The 19,989-nt window shown below is 37.5% G+C and overlaps 2 protein-coding genes across 9 annotated transcripts in view; one reads left to right on the top strand and one right to left on the bottom strand.

The window, feature by feature from the left end:
- The window catches only part of supt7l (SPT7 like, STAGA complex subunit gamma), a 10,356-nt gene extending 9,229 nt beyond the window's left edge, over window positions 1–1,127 (bottom strand). The window contains exon 1 of one of the 2 annotated variants that reach the window (XM_081347752.1): window positions 888–1,127. The gene's annotated coding sequence lies outside the window, so the exon portion shown is untranslated. Of the gene's footprint in view, window positions 1–445; window positions 709–887 lie in introns of those variants that run through there. The other variant, XM_081347751.1, reaches the window with a different exon arrangement.
- On the top strand, window positions 563–19,989 carry slc4a1ap (solute carrier family 4 member 1 adaptor protein). 7 transcript variants are annotated; one of them, XM_081347745.1, is made up of 15 exons: window positions 750–1,134; window positions 2,162–2,605; window positions 3,528–3,723; window positions 3,810–3,938; window positions 4,890–4,950; window positions 5,100–5,239; window positions 6,025–6,185; window positions 6,272–6,341; window positions 6,421–6,613; window positions 13,162–13,261; window positions 13,476–13,656; window positions 13,911–14,018; window positions 14,176–14,255; window positions 17,729–17,798; window positions 18,900–19,989. In XM_081347745.1, the coding sequence occupies exons 1-15, from the start codon at window positions 793–795 to the stop codon at window positions 18,947–18,949; spliced, it is 2,325 nt and encodes a 774-aa protein (XP_081203871.1). In that variant the 5' UTR covers window positions 750–792; the 3' UTR covers window positions 18,950–19,989. The 7 variants fall into 7 exon arrangements, with proteins under 7 accessions (XP_081203874.1, XP_081203871.1, XP_081203873.1 ...); XM_081347747.1 differs by having other exon boundaries at window positions 13,159–13,261; window positions 14,179–14,255; window positions 18,905–19,989; XM_081347744.1 differs by having other exon boundaries at window positions 13,159–13,261; window positions 14,179–14,255.

Raw genomic sequence — 19,989 nt, 5'->3', positions numbered from 1 at the left:
ACTGATATACAAATATGTATACATCATTGTAGTGTTTGTTGCACTGCCTTTTTTTTATGCAAATTGTAAAAATAAAAAAATAAGTATATTGAAACCATCAATGGTTCTCGTTAGATTGTCAGACAGCCACAAACAAACTCAAAAGTAAAAGAACAAAATATATAAGTTAATGGACCTAAAAATATGATTCATTTCCTTTATCATTTTTTATTTTGGACATGTTCTTCATGAGATTCCCTTTCAGTACTAAATATTACAGCAATTTCAATACTGATATGCTATATTATGCACATAAAACGTGTTATTTATTTATTTTACAAACTTTCATGTATTTAAAGACTTTTTGAATTGACACTGCACAACAGCCGCCCTGCAGACTCTAATGTTTAATGTAACAATTATAAAGCCCAATCATCAGAAAACAAAATGCTTGCTTTAACGTTACCTTTTATGAGTAGATGATCATCATAACGATGAAAAATAGAAAAATAGTGCAATATATATCATTTATTTTCAGTTCCGACTAAAACAACATATAACCGATTAGCGGCTACCAGGTACAACACTAAAATATTTCCGTGGAAAAATGTAAATAGGTCCTAGACATTGGAGATAACAGATACGAATTTAAGATGTTAAATTGGACACATATATGACAGATAATTACTATACATCCACATGAACATATTCTGATACATTTCTTGTTATGAATAAAATAAGAATGTTTAATAAGAATGACATTAATTCAAGAGTACAGGAACGGAATCATAAAAGTGTTACACCAAACACACCATGTCGGTTACTGAACACACGATGGAATCTGAACGCAGCGAGCAAATAGAAAATAATAAAACTGAAATAGAAACAGAGAAGAGTTTGGACTCTACCTGTGATAGCAAACAGCACATCAGCAGCACTAATGAAAACACAGATGATCCTTTTAAGAAACCGGTTATTTTCGCGGCTCCATCTCTCACGGTGAGGAAACCAGGAGGATCAAACTCAACCAAGAAACTCACTGAAGAATTAAAATCAGAGAATAAAGACACACATCTTAATACTAAACACCAGCCGACAGACACTCAGACAGACCCATCCGATCATCCATCATCCGAGAGAGCTGAGGCACAGAAGGTGGGTCATTGACAAATAAAAATCATTTTATTTCAATTTTGTTTGTTAAATAACATTTCAAAGTGTTTAAATTCATAATATGACTATTTTTATGTCAGGCTGTACAACCAAATATTTGTATGTATGCATACTGTAGTTGTGCCACCTGACATGGAAAGTGTACCAACCTTCCCATACTTGAAATGAGCAGTTTTAACCAGGATTTGAGAGAGATCTACTAACCGTTTCACTCTACCACTATTATTATCTGGGCTCCTCTGGATGATGCATTATAATGTATCATCTTTACTGTTATTACCTTGTCAAATCATAATAAGAGCCATGTTTGCAGTTGTGTCACCCTGACATTTGAGGACATACAAATTGCTGGACAAAAAAGTTGTTAAATTATCTCAACAGCTTTAATACTACTGATATTTTAAAAAATGTGTTTATATGAAAGGTTTCAAACCTTAAATGATGATATAGATTGATTTAGTTTTCAATTTTGTGTTATTAGGACACCATATTAAATAGTTTTCTGAATCTGTTCATTTGTTCGGACAGTTGCACCACCTGACATCTTGGGGGATTAAGATAACGAAACATAGAAATTATATGTATTATTTAGCCTAAATATGCTAAAAATTAATTCAAACTAAATAGGTTTTATAGAATAAAGTGATATGCAGTACCATTCAAAAGTTTGAAACATTACCATTTTTATTGTTTTGGAAATATGTTTTTTATGCTCATCAACGATACATTATTTGATCAAAAATACAGAAAAAAAAAACAGTAATATTGTGAAATATTCTTACAATTTCAAATAATGTTTTTTTTTATGTACTTTAAAATGTAATTTATTTCTGTGATGCAAATCTGAATTTTCATCAGCCATTACTCCAGTCTTCAGTGTCACATGATCCTTCAGAAATCATTCTAATATGCTGATTTATTATCAATGTTGGAAACAGTGTATAAAATTAGTTTAAAAGGAAATAATGCACTTGGACACAAAAAGATGCATGTCATGTCATTGACCCAGGTCCAGCCCAAACCAAAAGACACCAGACCCAAGATCACTGCCAAACTACCTCCGGCGGGCAAGTTTCCTCCTGTCCCGTACACCGAGCCCCCGTGGGGATCTGTTCCTGACATCAGCTACTCGTTCGAGCTGCTGAAAAACGGGGCGATACTAGACGCGGTCCCGCTGACCCAGAGGAGTTACTTCGTGGTGGGTCGGCTGCCGGTGTGTGACGTGTCTCTGGAGCATCCGTCCATCTCCCGCTATCACGCCGTGGTTCAGTACCGGGGCACAGCCGGGCAGGACGGGGGCCTGGGAGAGGACAAGGGCTTCTATGCCTATGATCTGGGCAGCACTCATGGGACTTTTGTGAATAAGAACAAAATACCCCCTAAAACATACATAAGGCTCCGAGTGGGACATGTTATAAAGTTCGGGGGAAGCACTAGACTCTTTATTCTGCAGGTATGTATTTCTTAAAGGGATAGTTCACCCAAAAAGGAAAATTCTGTCATCATTTACTCACCCTCAAGTTGTTCCAATCCAAACCTGTGTGAGTTTCTTTCTTTTGCTGATCACAAAAGGAGATATTTTGATGAATGTCTGTAACCAGACAGTTGATGGTGGTAAAAAATACTATTGAAATCAATTGGGCATCAACTGTTTGGGATAGCTAAAAAATATTTAAAAAACTTCTTACACTGTTTAAAAGAAATCAGAGATATTTGGGTCCCACTTTATATTAAGTGGCTTTAACTACTATGTACTAACATTGTGGACATACATGTTTTTACATTGTAACCTAAAGCTACCCAATCCACCACACCTGTCCCTAACCTTACCCGTGTCACACCTCAATAGCAGCAATGCGTTTTACAATACAATAAGAACACAATAAGTAATTGTACTTATTTTTAGATGTAAGTACATAGTAGTTAAAGCCACTTAATATAAAGTGGGACTGATATTTGTTTTAAGTGTTATTGGTCTACTGATATTTACCATGATACTGAATGATTACCAGAATAATTCACCAAGATATTGACATCGTACTTGTTCATAATACATGGCATGTTTTGTGTCTTTACAATAGCAACATAGATGTAGTAACTACGGTTCCACCAGAAACTAATTACCAATATTATGTTATATTTTTGTAACTAAAAGTCCAGCAGTTAATGAAGTTCTGACATTATTTTTTTATTTTATTTGAATGTACGCCAACTAACTAATGATATGTTGACCTGATAATTATTATATTGTTTTATTTTTTTTTATTTTTAGTTAAGTAAATAACGTTACCAATATTCATAATAGATTTATCTCATGCTCATATTGCTTGAACGTGTCGTGAACATCAATTATACCAGATTACGTGTTTTCCCAGGGTCCAGAGTTTGACGAAGAAGCAGAATCTGAACTGACGGTGACAGAGCTCAGAGAACGTGCTAGAAAACAGAAAGAAGCGCTGGAGAAGAGGATGCTGGGAGATGGCTCAGATGAGGAGGAAGAGAAAGAGGAGAGTGAATCCAGAGCTACGACGAGAAGCTCCTCAGAAGACACTGGCTGCTCGTGGGGAATGGGTAACAATGAGAACAGATGATCCTCGATCCGTTAGAACTACCTGAGTGTTTGTTGTGAACTTACACTTTGTCTTTGTTTTTTTTAGATGAAGAGGCAGTGCCAGAAGAGGATGAGAATGAGGAGAATCCATTTGCCACAGAATTCCAGGAGGATCAGGAAGCAGCTTACTTAAAAGATCCTAAAAAGGCCTTACAGGGCTTCTATGATAGAGAAGGTAAAATATGAACTTAAGTTAGATTAAGGGGGTGTTTACACAACATGACTTTTAACTAAAAAACAGAAAACTTTTCTGTTAGCCATTCGTTTTCACGACAGCCATGTTTTGCGGGCCTGGAAACGCGAACTCTGAAAGCGATACCGTTATCGTCTCTGTGTAAACTACAAAAACCAATGCGTATTACGTGGCCAGTCTATAGACACATAGTGTTTCTTTATGAAATAAGTGGCAAGAAGAGTTGGATATATGTGCAAGAATAATAAGTTGTATGAAACTCATCCGGAAATAACAAACGTACTTCTTATCACTCTTAAAACTAGACTTGATCAAGTGGTCTACACCAGATGTCGTATGGGTCATACAAGTTTGACCCAGGCTTTTTTGCTTAAAGGTGAAGACCCAACTTTATGTATGTTTTGTAAGATTCCCTTCTCTGTCAAACATATTTTATTGGATTGTCCTGGACTTAATACAAGCAGAATGCTCTTTTATGAAGTTACTTCACTTAAGGACATATTTAATAAGATTATGCCTGAGAAGGTTTTGGATTTTTTATCATATGTTAATTTAATATGACTTGCTGTTTTTGATTGTATTTATATGATATTTGTATTTTTTTTGCCATGAAAATAGCTTTGAATGCTGACATGGCATTAAATAAAATAATCTGAATCTGAATCTGTTTCTTTACGAAATGACATCGCCAACTCCTGGCCTGGCAGCAGAATACAGCGTTTTAAGTCGTTTTTGTGGATCCGCGTGAACGGGGATCGTTTTGATAACGTTGTCGTCTGTACTCTAAACTTTTCAAAAACACGCAAAGGAAAAACGTTTCCGTTTTTTAGTGCATCGTTGTTGTGTAAACGTACCCTTAAATGTAATACATTTCCTTACCACACACATCCGTGAAGTCACATGCATGGATTTAACTGTGTATTTTCATTGCAGGAGAAGAACTAGAGTTTGAATATGAAGAGAAAGGCCATGGCTCTTGGCTCTGCAGAATTAAGTAATCACTTCATCTCTATTTTTAGCCAAACTACCTTTTTTGGTTTTATAGCAGTTTAGCACCAGCTCAGTGTTCAGTGGCTATACACTTTTTTGGAAATTTTGATGACATTTATTTGGATATTTATAATATATTTCTGTGTGTTTTAGGTTGCCGGTGGATGATGCCATGGGCAGGCAGCTGATGTCTGAGGTGACCCACACAGGGAAGAAGAAAGACGCTGCCGTCCAGTGCTGTTTAGAGGCCTGCCGGATCCTGGAGGCTCGAGGTCTTCTGAGACAGGAGGCTGGTAGGCATCGCCAAAGCAGATTCAGGACGGGGCTCAGACTCATGGAGCTGTCAATAAACCATTTGTTTAAAAAAATGGTCCCACTTTACATTAAGTGGCTTAAAGTCAAACAAAATTACCCCATTGTAAAAACACAAATACACTGAGTGAGCAAACATTTCGGAGAGATAATTGTAAGGGTAATTGATCAATGTGAATAAAAGCCTAAATTAAAATCTGTTCATCATATAAAGCGATCATGTCTCGTCATAAGACTTGGATTAAACCGCTCCATTCTTATGGATTACTGTTACGATATGTCTTGTTCTTTTTGAAGCTTGAAAATATTGATTACCTAGACTTTCAATGGACTTTTCAATTGCCTTTGGCTTGCTCAGTTGGGGATATTTAATTTAATTAATCAATCAACGATACTATTGATCAGCATTACCAAACGTGGACGTTTTCCACTAGAAACAAACACTGATGTATTATTTTAATTTAATACTGTGAAGCTGCTTTGATACAATCTGTATTGTGAAAAGCGCTATATAAATAAACTTGACTTGACATGGACAAAAAAATGATGAGATAATTTGAAAATGGGATCAAGTATCAATATTTTTCAAGGTATTGTATCGGAATGAGAAATTCCATGCATGCAGATCGCATGTAAAGGACCTCTCAGCCTGCGCTCTATATAGTTTCATGACTGAACTAGATATTTGTCTTTAAAACCCTGTAATAATGCTGACAGGTCAATAGACTTGCCCACTCACAAACATTCTATTTGTATCTCTTTACAGTGTCCCGCAAACGCAAGAAGAAGAACTGGGAAGATGAAGATTTTTATGACAGTGATGATGACACGTTCCTTGACCGGACAGGTGTGGTGGAGAAGAAGAGGAAGGAGCGCATGAAGAAGGCCGGAAAGATTCAGGAGCGTCCTGATACGTATGAATCACTGGTAAAGAATATTTATTTTGTGATTATTATTACCCATGTCCTGTGTGTGCTGCACCTGGCATTGATGTAACATGTATTCTTTCTTAGCTAGCCAAACTGGCCAAGGTTGAAAAGGAGCTGGCTGACACTGAGAAAAGGCTCAGTTCTTCTGGGAAAGGTGAGGTGGTGAAAGTCTGCTTTTCCTCCATATTTCGTCATGTGTGAGTTGACACTCCCTGTTTGTTGTCCTCGTTCAGGAGGCTCCAGCTCTTCCACAGAGGATCCTCTGGATGCTTTCATGAGCGCGGTACGGAGTGAGGTGGCTCTGGATGGGGTGGAGAGAAAGAAGCTTCATTTACATGTTGCTGAGCTGAAGAAGGAAGGTCAGAGACTGCGCAAGCTAGCGGATCTGGCTAAACCTACCCAGATGCCCTCATTACAGCCCAGCGGGTGAGCGGTGTTCCCTCCACATCCACTGGGCATTTCAATATCTACTATCAGGGTTCCCACGGGTCCTTGAAATCCTTGAAAGTTTGTGAAACAGAAAAAATAAAAATCAAGACCTTTGAGTTTTTGAAAATAAACAAACATAGATACAGGTCCTTGAAAGTGCTTGAATTTATTTTGTGCAAGAAGTTTCCTGGGAAAAAAATCCATATTTTTCCCTCCGGTCCACTAATGTGTAATTTCACCAACACTTTGTGGCCTATGCACACTAGCTTGCTTGATTAACGTTAGTTACGCGCATTTACGCGATACGTTAAGTGTTACCCGTGTGAGATACTTTGTGTTGTACGTTGCCATGGCGTTCACGTTCACATAGTCATGAAACTATTATGTACCTCAACGTTTCACAGACACACATTGCAAAAATAGGCTGAAAGGATGTAACCTTGCTCTCACTTGAAATGTGTCCCCACATTAAGTCCTTGAATTTGAGGGTATTGTATGGGATCAAATTCCCGCCAAATATATAGCGGTCGCGTATAAAAAAATAATAAGCGTGAATCAAAAATTTAAAAACACATGTAAAAATATATTGCACAAACTGAAAAAAAGAATGCAAAATGATCAGAATAGCAAACAACGTGGTCACGGATCAAAATAAAATAAGCGTGAATAAAGAAATAACAAGCATGAATAAAAACTTTAAACACATTAAAAGTTATTTTGCACAAAACTTAAACTTATGGTCATGCTTTGTTAAAAAGTATGGTTTTATTACTGTGTACTTTGTGCTTTCTTGCATTTTCTGCTCATATTTTACTCTTTTGTACGCTTGTGATGTTTTTCTCTTCGCTCTTCTTTCTATGTTCTGCGCTTGCTCTTCCAAATGTTGCAGTTCGAGTTTCATGTAAATTAGGGCGGGCTTAAGCGTCACCATTGGTCCACTAGTTCTAGATTGACAGATACTCCTCTAGCCAATCAATCGAAGAGGGGAGTTGACGTCACACCAATGCGACTCGTGGCTACTTATGTTTACTTGTTATACAGGGGAAGACGACCATCAACAGGACACCTTTAAACTGCATGTGTGCCTGCAACTCAAACTGTTGCCGGTATACGTATACCTGGCAATATGGTATAGTTAAATTCGTCATCCTAACAACGACCTGTTACATAATGCCTGTCTGATGATCCATCATTCACCTCTAATGCACTTGACCTGGCACCGCGAGCGTCGATCTTCTCCGAGCAGCCACCACCTACTGGCCGTTTTACTTTCATATTTAATCAATAACAAGGATGTGTAATGTTGGTCCTGGGTGCAGAGTTTAGCTCCTCCAACCCTAATCAAACACACCTGAACCAGCTAATCATCGTCTTTAGGATATTTAAGACAGGTGAGGTTTTTAATCGGAGTTGACGCTAAACTCTGCAGGACAGCGGCACTCTAGAAACAACGTTACCTATCGCTGATGGAGATGTTGCTGTATTCAAATTTTAAGCTATATTTAAAACATTAATTCTAAAGTAGGCTAATATGCAATTATGTAGCTATGTAAGTAAACACAGTAAGTTTGTAATAAATCACTGTATTAAATTCAACTGGTTTCTCTATCTTCTCTGTAACACAATCATTTTCAATAATCTTGTCAAATTTGGCGAGGTTAATAAAAAAAGGTAGGCAATGCGTAGCGGCGACAGGTCAAAGTCCTGAAGTCTTCAGACAATGGCCGTTTTTAACTTAGTTTTTGCAACGAATTGTAGTGTTTCATAATTGCAGGATGTTTCGCTTACAGCAGCCTTAACATATTGACATCATGAGCCAAGTAATATTGTTTAACACCAATTACCAGTGTGCACATTAACATTCTCATGTATCTCAAAAAAATGAATTTAATTATTTATGTCCAGAGTTCAGATAGCTTTACTGCTTGAAAGTCTTTGTAAAGTTAAATTGAACTGCCGTCTTCCCTTGTAAGTGTAGCACTCCTGAAAAGGAGTATAATGATTAGGGTTGGGTATCGGTTGGGTTTTATCCGATACCAGTACCTACTCGGTATTTTTCAAACGGTTCCGGTGCTTAAACGGTTCTTGAAACGGTACTTAACAAAACTAAACCGCACACACTTTATCAAAAAAATAATACCTCTGTGTGTGTGTGTGTGTGTGTGTGTGTGTGTGTGTGTGTGTGTGTGTGTGTGTGTGTGTGTGTGTGTGTGTGTGTGTGTGTGTGTTTGATTTTCTGAAAAAGATTTTCTGATTTCTGATTAAATGAAAAATTGTGCCGTTTAAAAGGCTACTAATGTAGCCGAAAACACTTGAGTTAACATCAAAATTTTGTCTTCTCATATTATGACTTTTACAAAACAGAGAAATATCTGACACTGAGCAGAAATATTTAACACACACAGTATAGCCTCATATAAATATACTTGATATTGATATACTTCATACTTGATATGCAAGATTTGCAGTTGGCATTAAAATACTAGACTTATCCGAAGAGGAACACTGGCAGCTGAACTTGAACTTTAGTCAGGCGTGTCAGAGGTTTTGGGTTCTAATCCGCATTCGTAGTTTTTTTTTTTTTTTTTTTTTTTTTTACGATTATGCTCATCAGTGGTTGTATATCAAGCAGGGACACTTTGTGTCCATTATATTTTGTGATTTCACCAGAATGAATAGATAGGCGTCGTCTAGGGCTTAAAGGGATACTCCACTTTAAAATGAAAATTCTGTCATCATATACTCACCCTCATGTTGTTTCAAACCTGTATGAATTTCTTTCTTCTGCTGAACAGGAAGGAAGATATTTAGAAGAATGTCAGTAACCAGACAGTTTCTGGTCTCATTGACTTCCATAGGCTAGTAGGAAAAAAAAATACTATGGAAGTAAATGAGACCAGAAACTTTCTGTTCAGCAGAAGAAAGAAATTCATAAAGAATTGAAACAACATGAGGGTGAGTATATGATGACAGAATTTTCATTTTAAAGTGGAGTATCCCTTTAAATCAAACTTCATTCACGCACATATGAAACCCTTGCATACACATATAGGCCTACTAAGTCATACATGTATACTGCTGAATGCTCAAACTAATATGAAATGCTCAACATCACATCTAAAGTCGCTCACGCACAAACACGCAAACTCTACACACACGAGACGCGCGGAACTCTCCGCGCATACTCATCTGAGACGCGAGCACACACACACACACACACACACACACACACACACACACACACACAAACTCTCCGCGCACATAATCATATAGACGGCGCCTCATAAATAGATCGATCTCCGCAACGAAGCGCGCGTCCGAGTGACAGTGCAGTGTGCGCGAGCCACAAGAGAAAACACTGTATCCGCGCCACTGATCGCAGCGGCAACGAGCACTTTGATCACTTGATTTAAAAAACGCATTTCAGCGCTAGATTGCCTCTTATTTAACAAACGAACTAAATTAATGCTCGCTCTGCTGGTTTACTGGAGATGTTTTATTATTGGATCATTCGTGCCGCGAGATGTTTTATACACTGTGCGATTTTCGTCCGATTTTGAGCCGAATTCTGACTCGTGCGACTCTTTTTCGGGTCGGGCCGATTTTCAGCTTTGTCGTGCGTCGTTTGTCGTGCAGTGTTCGTGCAGTGTACAGGGGGAAAAGAGAGGCGATTAACCTCTCACGACCGGCAATCGGATGGTCGGATGAATTTCAGGCATGTTAGAAATTTTGGTCGCTCCTCGTGACTATATCGCACAGTTGAAGCAGAGCTACGAACCGATTGCCCTAAACTCAGTGTTTTTTCCCTCACTGCGCCTGCGCGAAAACAATTTCATCTGCAGCAAAAAAAAAAAAAAAAAAACCTAACCCTAACCCTAACGAAAAAAGGGAGATCTTTAAGTTCTGTAGTTCAAAGCTATTACTGTTGCTTACCTCCAGTTCGTGTTGCAAAATGGATTAACCATTACCCACTTCTTCCAAGCCACCTGCGATGTAGCCTACACTTTGCCTCTTTTATTATTAAAAAAATGTTTGGAAATAAAGCTGTTTTTAATTTTCATTGATGAATTATTGCAGTGTTCGGACATATTATAGACTGTTAATAATTAATTATATGTATAATTCATTGTAATCGACCTAAATGTTTTAGACAATTTTTAATGAGGAGAAGTAAAGCTTCTATGTAGGCTAATATTTTATTATCCTCACAGCGCGTTAGTTATGCGGTGATGCGCTATGAAATTGTTGCGTGGCTATGTAATTATAATAGCCTATCAGTTTAATAATAAAAGTAGCCTTCCCTAATAATAATAATAATAATACAAGCCTACTAATAATTTAATATATAAATTGGAAATGCTAAATCTTCTTGATATTGATAGCTGATGCTTGTTTTGACAATATCTCTGGATAGGCTACATGATATCGTCCATAGGCGCAACCCGGCACGAGGATTTATCCCGCTGATTCGCGCATATTTCACACGTATAGTGTGAGCAGTCAAGTCGCAGCTCGACGTTCGGACCGTACAGTGTGAGCACATAAATCCTGAGCTTTGGCTTTACATCGCATGCGATCTACTCGTTCAGTGTGAGTAGGTTCCTTGCTGAAATCGCACAGACATCGCACAGTGTATGCTCGCCTTTATAGGGGGCGGTAAAAAACATCAGGCACCGAAAGTTTCGTTCTTATTCGGTCTGGTTACTACCGTTTACGTCGGAACCGGTTCCCTATTGGCACCGGGTCTCGGTACCCAACCCTAATAATGATTAAAGAAAAATGAAATAAAAGAGAGTGCAGCAGTGCTTCTTTGTTGTTATATTTACTCAGAATGAAGTGCTTCACGGGCGCGCACCACCCACTGAAGTGTGCGGTCATAGATATCTATGTGTGCGGTGACCTATTTTTTTACAGTCTATGGCGGTGACGCAATCACGCTGGTATGCCAAGCGAAAATAATTAATTTAATAAATGCACATATCAAAGCACAAATAAGAAATTGAACAGTATATAAAAGTATTAGAAAAAAAAACATTTTAGTATATTATAATGGAATTGAAGAAATTGTACAAACATAAACAGCTTGTACCACGAGTCGCATTAGTGTGACGTCAACTCCCCTCTTCGATTGATTGGCTAGAGGAGTATCTGTCAATCTAGAACTAGTGGACCAATGGTGACGCTTAAGCCCGCCCTAATTTACATGAAACTCGAACTGCAACATTTGGAAGAGCAAGTGCAGAACATAGAAAGAAGAGCGAAGAGAAAAACATCACAAGCGTACAAAAGAGTAAAATATGAGCAGAAAATGCAAGAAAGCACAAAGTACACAGTAATAAAACCATACTTTTTAACAAAGCATGACCATAAGTTTAAGTTTTGTGCAAAATAACTTTTAAACTTTTTTAATGTTTTTAAAGTTTTTATTCATGCTTGTTATTTCTTTATTCACGCTTATTATATTTTGATCCATGACCACGTTGTTTGCTATTCTGATCATTTTGCATTCTTTTTTTCAGTTTGTGCAATATATTTTTACATGTGTTTTTAAATTTTTGATTCACGCTTATTATTATTTTATACGCGACCGCTATATATTTGGCGGGAATTTGATCCCATAGTATTGGACCTGGAAAGTCCTTGGATTTGAAATTAAGCAAGGTGTGGGAAACCTGTACTATGTATTCAGACATGGCGTACTGTTTTTCGCGTACTATACAGTAGGGAAGCATTCTGTTTCTGGCACAGCGACAGTGTTTTGTTAATTATTTGTGTGGAAGTTTTATGTGTTTTGTAGGGCCCTTTTATTTCTGAAAAAACGGCAATGGAATCGCAGGATCCAGTCGTAATTTACTTTATAACTCAGAATGTCTCAAAATATGGATAAAGAAATCAGAAGTAGTGCTTTATGCTTAATCAAATCGCAATATGGACTAGTGTTTGAAAAGTTTCTGTTCTCATAGTAAATGAGCGGCACAGTTTCGTCTGTTGCATGTACTACTCAACCACACGTTTAACTGTCTTATTATATGAGGACACTCCACAACGTTTCATTTGATAAAACTATCGTCAAATACACACAGAAACTCAAAGGTCTTCACTTCAGCTCAACAACATAAAAGTTTGTTTAAACTCGATGAAAATCCTGAAAGAGATATATTACTTTTTATTTATTTTTTTTTTTTTTACAGCAGAATGTACTTCTTAAAAGTGATAATAACAATAAAAGATTTAAAAGATGAATTAAATTGGTAGTTTATTCATGTGGACCATTGTTTTTTGTTAATAAATGTCTATTATATCAAAACAAAAGAATCCTGAAAAATTAAAACAGACAATAGAAGGAAAACGCATTTCAAAGGGCAGTAGTATTGCTCATTTTAATTGATTACACATCCTTTAATTACGCCATTAATACGGAAAAATTAAAACAACATTTTTAACAGCATAACAAAAAACACGTAATTTGAGAAAAAAATAAAATTGATTTAATTAATATGTGTGAATTTTTTTATTATTAATTTGTTTTTGTTTTTTTACAGTAGTCAGTCCACGGACTCTGAGAAACCTAAGAAGTTATCTCTACCTATGTTTGGAGCCATGAAAGGAGGGAATAAATTCAAACTGAAGACTGGAACAATAGGAGTGAGTCTTTCCAAATTGAAATAAAAACAATAGATAGGTAATTAACTTCAAATTATTAAAACGAGTTAAATGTCTCTCTCTCTCTCTCTCTCTCTCTCTCTCTCTCTCTCTCTCTCTCTCTCTCTCTCTCTCTCTCTCTCTCTCTCTCTCTCTCTCTCTCTCTCTCTCTCTCTCTCTCTCTCTCTCTCTCTCTCTCTCTCTCCTAAATGAGCAGACGTTACCCCCAAAGCGAGCCAATCTGCCTCCTGAGCTCTTCAATATGAAGGAACTGCCCCCTGGTGGTGAGAAAGAGGAAGAAGAAGAAGAGGAGGAGGAGGAAGAAAACAACAAGACTGAGGCTGGTGTCATGGAGGTTATTCAGTCAGCAGAGACGGACAGCGCACACCACACTAATGGTTAGACCTTGACCGACATAACTACCCTCTGTCTAAACACCTGGGTACTTAGGTACTCAAAATTACTAATGCTAGATTCACAGTCTAGAGTGTATAGTGTAATTCTATATCTGACCTCAAGTAGGCAGTGTTATGCTACTCAAAATGAGTTAAATGTCTGTTATTGGTTGTCTACCTTTGAGATTTGTTAACCTGTAATCCATAGGTTCATAGCTAATATGTATTTACTAAAATATTTCTATTTGTGTGTCTAGAGAAAGAAGAGCATGAGGACCAGCCTGCTAAGATAGTTACATCTCATGAAAAAGAGAAATACAAGTCATCCCATCTTCACAAAAACAAAAGTGACTCTGCTTCAAAAGGTAGAAAATCACATATTCTGTGGCATAAATGTGAAGTTTCTTCCATTGTTCCATTGATTGCAGTTGCATTTGGTGCTTCTAACTTCACCTTTAAGTGAATAATAATGGTTGACAGTTATCTGATGCACTTTGTTTTAAATTATGATTCATATCCCAGCAGAAGGAGTAGACCATGATGTCTCAAATGATCAGAGTACAAAGACAAGTACAAAGAAGAAAGTTATTGGCCCAAGCAGGGTAAGTATTTATGTAAATGACTCACCTCAAGACGTAAGATATGCATCCAAAGATTATTTACTTAAAGTGATAAATAAACCATGAACGGCTTGTACCTACAGTGGCCCCAAAATATCAAACAAAGTGGCATTTATTTCAAAGAAACAAACAGAAGAACACTTATCAAGCCAAATATTTTACAAATAAAAAAATGTGATATTAACTTATAAAACTACTAATATACTGTTATAAATGAAGAAGAACAAAGTATTTGGACATTTTCTGGTTGTCAGACGAGATGTTCATGGTTAATATGATTAGTTATGGGTCACTATGCAAGCTAGAATAGCTTTTGAACTTTATATTCTTTGAAGAATCCTGAAAAAAGAAGTTTATCATGGTTTCAACAAAAACATTGAGAACAACTTTTGCTAAAAACAAGAAATGTTTCCTGTGCCGCCAAATCCGCATATTAGAATGATTTCTAAAGGATCATGTGACACTGAAGACTGGAGTAATGATGCTGAAAATTCAGCTTTGTGTCACTGGACTTAATTACACTTTAAAATATATATTAATATAGAAAACAGTCCCAACGCCAAGAGAACACGACAGCGTTTATTGAGTTTCGTCTGGCGCTCTGAGACACACGTCATTTATGATGGAGGAAAAAAGAACCACAGTTTCTTCCCCGATTGCAGCAACTTCAATTTTTATTACAAATATTCTGCGCCAGTTTCCCAAGAAGTGACGATTTTGTTCTCTTGAACACATGGGAAGGAAACGCTGCTCCAATTTTAGGTTAAATTCACAACATTGGATTGAAAGTTTAACTTTAACATTCGTCCTATATCCATTGTGCCGTTTATTTCCAAGGTATTGAAAAATATATATATATTTTTTACAGCTTCAGACCTTCTTAAATGACAATCATATTTCTGAAAACTTTCAGTCAGGGTTTAAATCTCCGCACAGCACAGAAACCGCTCTTATAAGAGTTCTCAATGATATTTACATGGGTACAGATTCGTGAGATTTCCGTCATTTCAGTAATGTTAGATTTGTCTTCTGCTTTTGATACTGTCGACCATATGATTCTCGTTTCTCGAGTCTTGCGTTGGCCTAGGGGCCGAGGCTTTAAGCTGGTTCAAATCTTTTTTGTTTCGTTTCTCTGTAAAAATGGGACGTTTCTCCTCTTCCCTCCGAAATGTATCTTGCAGTGAGCCTCAGGGTTCTGTCTTAGGGAACCTTGCCCATATTCTCCCTATGGGCACTTTCACATCTGTAGTTCGGTTCATTTGGTCCAGACCAAGGGTGAAAAATGACACTTGGTAGCATTTTTCACACCACACTGATCCTCTGATCCGAATCAGTTGATGAGTTGATGAAACAAACCAAAATGCAGTCATGTGACAACATCCACATCACTCATTGGCCAGATGTGTCTTGAACGTATTTCCATAACTGCACTTCGATTGGTCAGAATTAATGCGGGAAAATTCCAACACAACTCCCAGAAGTAAACAAAGAGGAGGAAAATCCGTCAGACAACACACCGCTTTTTACTATGGAGAGACGACTGCGTGAGCTGATTGTATCCCTGTTCATATTTTATTATATAGTTTGTCTATGAAACCCTGAAAAGATGTCTATGTCTATGAAAAGATTTCGCTGTTCTTTTGAGTTTTTGAAAGTTGGGACCTAATATGGTCATCAGACCAAATTTCTATGAGGCTCCGCACCTCCTCACAACTCCAAGTGTGTCCGCGAGCTGCCATGCTAAAAGTGCAAACTGTCAACAAACATTAGTCCTCATACCATAATGCACAGTGGACTACGGCAGCTGGTTTAGTCCAAAAATGCACAGTTCTTTGGCAGTTGGGTCTGTTCGAGGTCGGATCACGTTCTCACCACAAACGAACCGCTCCAGAGTTCGTTTGAAAGCGTACCGAGACCTCCTCGGCCCGCTTTTGGTGCGCACCCGTGTACGATTGCTGCATTCACGCCTGCCCAGACGAACCGCACCAATGGGGAAAATGAACTCTAGTGCGATTCAACCGAACTAAATGAGGCAGGTGTGAAAGCACCCTAAATCTTCTATTTTTAGGAAGCACAATGTCTCATTTCACTGTTATGCTGATGACATGCAGATTTATATGCCTTTGTCTAGGAAAAATAAGAGTGCTCTAGACAGTTTGACAGCATGTCTTGAGGAGGAAAAAGCTTGGCTCGCCAAGAATTTCCTATTTTTGAACTCAGAACAGAAGTTATTGTTTTTGACCCCTCAGAAACCAGGCCAAGACATGATCTTGACCTTGGATCTCTAGATCTATTTATCTCTCCCCAAGTACGGAATTTCGGTGTGATGTTAGATAGCTCCTTCAAATTCGATAGGCAAATTAGTGCTGTCATTGGATCTAGCTTTTTCTATCTTCGCTCTCTAGAGAAAATCTTATCTTCCCAAGCACTCGTTGGAGACTGCGATCCATGCTCTAAGTACATCACGCCTTGACTATTGCAACTCCCTTTATTTTGGTGTTTCAAAGTCCCAAACGGCACTCTTACAGATTGTTCAAAACGCTGCAGCGAGATTCCGGAATGGAAAGAGAAAATTTGAGATCCCTTCATTGGCTACTGATACATTTTAGAATATTATATAAAATTTTAATACTGGTGTATAAATCTTTGAATGATTTAGCACCTTCTTATCTGTCCGCCCTACTCCATTTATATTCTCCCACTAGAAGTCTTAGATCTGCGGGTAAAATCAAGGGCAAACTGAGCTTTTGAACTGGCTGGCCCCACACTGTGGAACAAGCTCCCACTTTATATTAGATCGACTTCAAGTCATGTCTCAAAACGTATTTATTTTCTGTTGCTTTTAGCTTATAATGATTGTTCTGTTTTAAACTGTGTTTATTATTATTTGGATCACAAAACCAGTCTTAAGTCACACGGGTATATTTGTGGCAATAGCCAACAAAACATTGTATGGGTCAAAATTATCGATTTTTCTTTTAGGCCAAAAACCATCAGGATATTAAGTAAAGATCATGATCCATGAAGATATTTAGTAAATTTCCCACCTTAAATATATAAAAATTTTAATTTTGTGAGTGGATGCAGCACAATCACCAATAGAAATGGACAACTTTAAAGGCAGATTTTCTCAATATTTCTGCACCCTCAGATTCCAGATTTACAAATAGTTGTATCTCGGCCAAATATTGTCATATCCTAACATCAATGGAAAGATTATGTATTCAGCTTTCAGATGATGTATAAATCTCAATTTAAAAAAAAATACCCATAAGACTGATTTTGTGGTCCAGGGTCACATTTGTGTTACTAATTTCTATTAGCTCTATTTTTTGTGTACAGCACTTTGGTCGGCCAGTGGCCGTTTTTAAATGTGCTTTATAAATAAACTGAACTGGACTGAAAGTTGGTTTTCTTGTGCCCTGATATTTCTATATTTCCTCATATATTTCTAGCCTCCTGTGACCATGTCCAAGCAATACCCAGAGGACGACCCTGACTACTGCGTTTGGCTTCCTCCATCAGGTACAAAGCTTCCCTTCTTCATCCCTGTAGGCCCTCATATGAAACCGAACATAGAAATCAAGAAAATCAAGCATTCTTGGCACTTTAATCTCAGTTTACAGGCCCTCGCTGAATACTAAAAATTATCTTCAGCGATTTTTGATCCTAGGACATTTCAAACACAGTTCTAAGATTTCAGAGGATTAGCATTGTGGGAAAACACATTAATACCTGGCCAAAGAGTTTACTTTAAAGTCACAGGGTTATTACAAGATAAGGTTCTCTTTATTTCTTAAAAAAAAAAAAAAAATGTATTTCCAGTGTCTGCCAGAATCCACTTTTATTCAGCAAAGACACATTTTTTTTTTTTTTTTTTTTTTTTTTTTAAAGGGACAGTACAATATCCTTTGTTATGTTCCATAATCCTTTGTGTGTGAATCCTTTCTTGTTGACAGCATATTAGAATAATATTAGATTTTATTTACATTTTCAGAATGTAAATGGGGAAAATTTTCAGATTCAGAAAATCTGAAATGTTTCTATTTACATTCTTGATAAATGACCCTAATGGATAGAAATAAGGGTAACACTTTACAATATAAGGTTCATTAGTTAATGAATTAACTAACATTTAACTAATAATGAGCTATACATTTTTGTACAGCATTTATTCATCTTTGATCATCTTAGTTAATAAAAAATACAGCTGTTCATTGTTAGTTCATGTTAGATCAGGTCCATTAAATAATATTATTTATAGTAAATGTTAAAATGAACATCAACTAAGATTAACGAATGCTATTTTAATTGTTAGATAATGTTAACTAGTATACAGGAAACACATGTTAACAAAATAGCCTTATTGTAAACCAAATAAAGTCCTGTCCTACATTAGTTTGCTTTAAATTATGTAAGTTAAATGCATTGCATTTCTTTGACTAGACATTTAAGCGGGTGAAACTAAGATATGATTTTGTGTGTGTGTGTGTGTGTGTGTGTGTGTGTGTGTGTGTGTGTGTGTGTGTGTGTGTGTGTGTGTGTGTGTGTGTGTGTGTGTGTGTGTGTGTGTGTGTGTGTGTGTGTGTGTGTGTGTGTGTGTGTGTGTGTGTGTGTTTTGAACAGGTCAGTCTGGTGACGGTCGGACACATCTTAACGACAAGTACGGATACTAAATACAGAAAGTGAAGGCTTCCTCACTGAAATGGAATCAGCCCAACCGTTCATCTTAGTCTTTGGGAGTGCGCAGATCGATCATTTTCTCTCTGTGTCCTTTTTCCCAACTTTATACTTCATCTGCAAACAAGGAACATTGTGACTCAAGTAGCACTGAGATGTTTCTAGCACTTGGTAATGGAAACAGCTTAGTCTTGTGACTGATTTTCACTTCCCTTCGCCCAGTTTTCATTAAAATGCAATCGTTTTCCACACGTGGTTTGGGGCCAAGTTGCCAAGTATAGTTTTGAAGTGGAGACTGCTTAAGGTTTGGGGAAGGATCTGTTTGCAGGATTGTTTTCATAGGTACTTACTCAATGGTTATTCTCCACACTAGCATAATCAACTATTTTAGTGGAAAAATTAATCGGTTTTCTGCTTTACCAGTTGGAATATATTGGTTTTGACATTGCATTTGCTTCAGATGCATCATGCCAGTCACTTATGTTTAAGCACTGCTGTTGTTGACAAATCTCTCTCCACGGTTTGCTGTCCTGGGATCATTTCACCAGCCTTAAGCGGGCTCTGTAAACACTCGATCCGCTGTTCTGGGTCACTCTCTGAGTAACGGCGGACTCCCTCCTCAGTTTCGGCTCCGTATGGCGAGCGAGCGAGCGCTCCTGTTGGATGCGGTCCTGTTGAGAGAGAGCCGGCTTTACCAGCCATCTGGACACTTGCTTGGCAATCTAGGATTGGGAGCAAGCTGTTAATGAATCAGTCTATGTGTGTGAGCTCTGTGTACATTATTTGTGTGTGTGTGTATTCGCTTCTCTTGATATTAATGAAGAGTGACTCAGTGTTGGTGACGTGTTGGCGTGTCCAAGGAAGGATTAGGCCCCCCACGTTCGCTATTACGCGCTGGTCTCTCCCTCTGTTTATCCAACTCTTTTAATGCTCTTGAGTTCTCCATTGTTTGGAGAGCATGATTAGTCGCATACAATATGTGTATTTTGTTATGTATATTTTGTAAAATAAACAATTTTTTCCTGTGTCTCGCCAA

This window comes from Scardinius erythrophthalmus (genome assembly GCF_964197995.2).
Source record: "Scardinius erythrophthalmus genome assembly, chromosome: 19".
In the NCBI taxonomy this organism is placed as follows: domain Eukaryota; kingdom Metazoa; phylum Chordata; class Actinopteri; order Cypriniformes; family Leuciscidae; genus Scardinius; species Scardinius erythrophthalmus.
The sequence above is the reverse complement of the archived record's forward strand: the minus strand, read 5'-3'. Positions and strand labels throughout refer to the sequence as shown.

What these genes read in the sequence shown, in the direction of transcription:
- slc4a1ap (XM_081347743.1), top strand. Translation starts at nt 793, where the DNA reads ATGTCGGTTACTGAACACACGATGGAATCTGAACGCAGCGAGCAAATA. An exon ending in TGGCTGCTCGTGGGGAATGG is followed by an intron (nt 3,724 to 3,809) that starts GTAACAATGAGA and finishes TGTTTTTTTTAG; the next exon opens with ATGAAGAGGCAGTGCCAGAA. An exon ending in CGTTTGGCTTCCTCCATCAG is followed by an intron (nt 17,799 to 18,899) that starts GTACAAAGCTTC and finishes TGTTTTGAACAG; the next exon opens with GTCAGTCTGGTGACGGTCGG.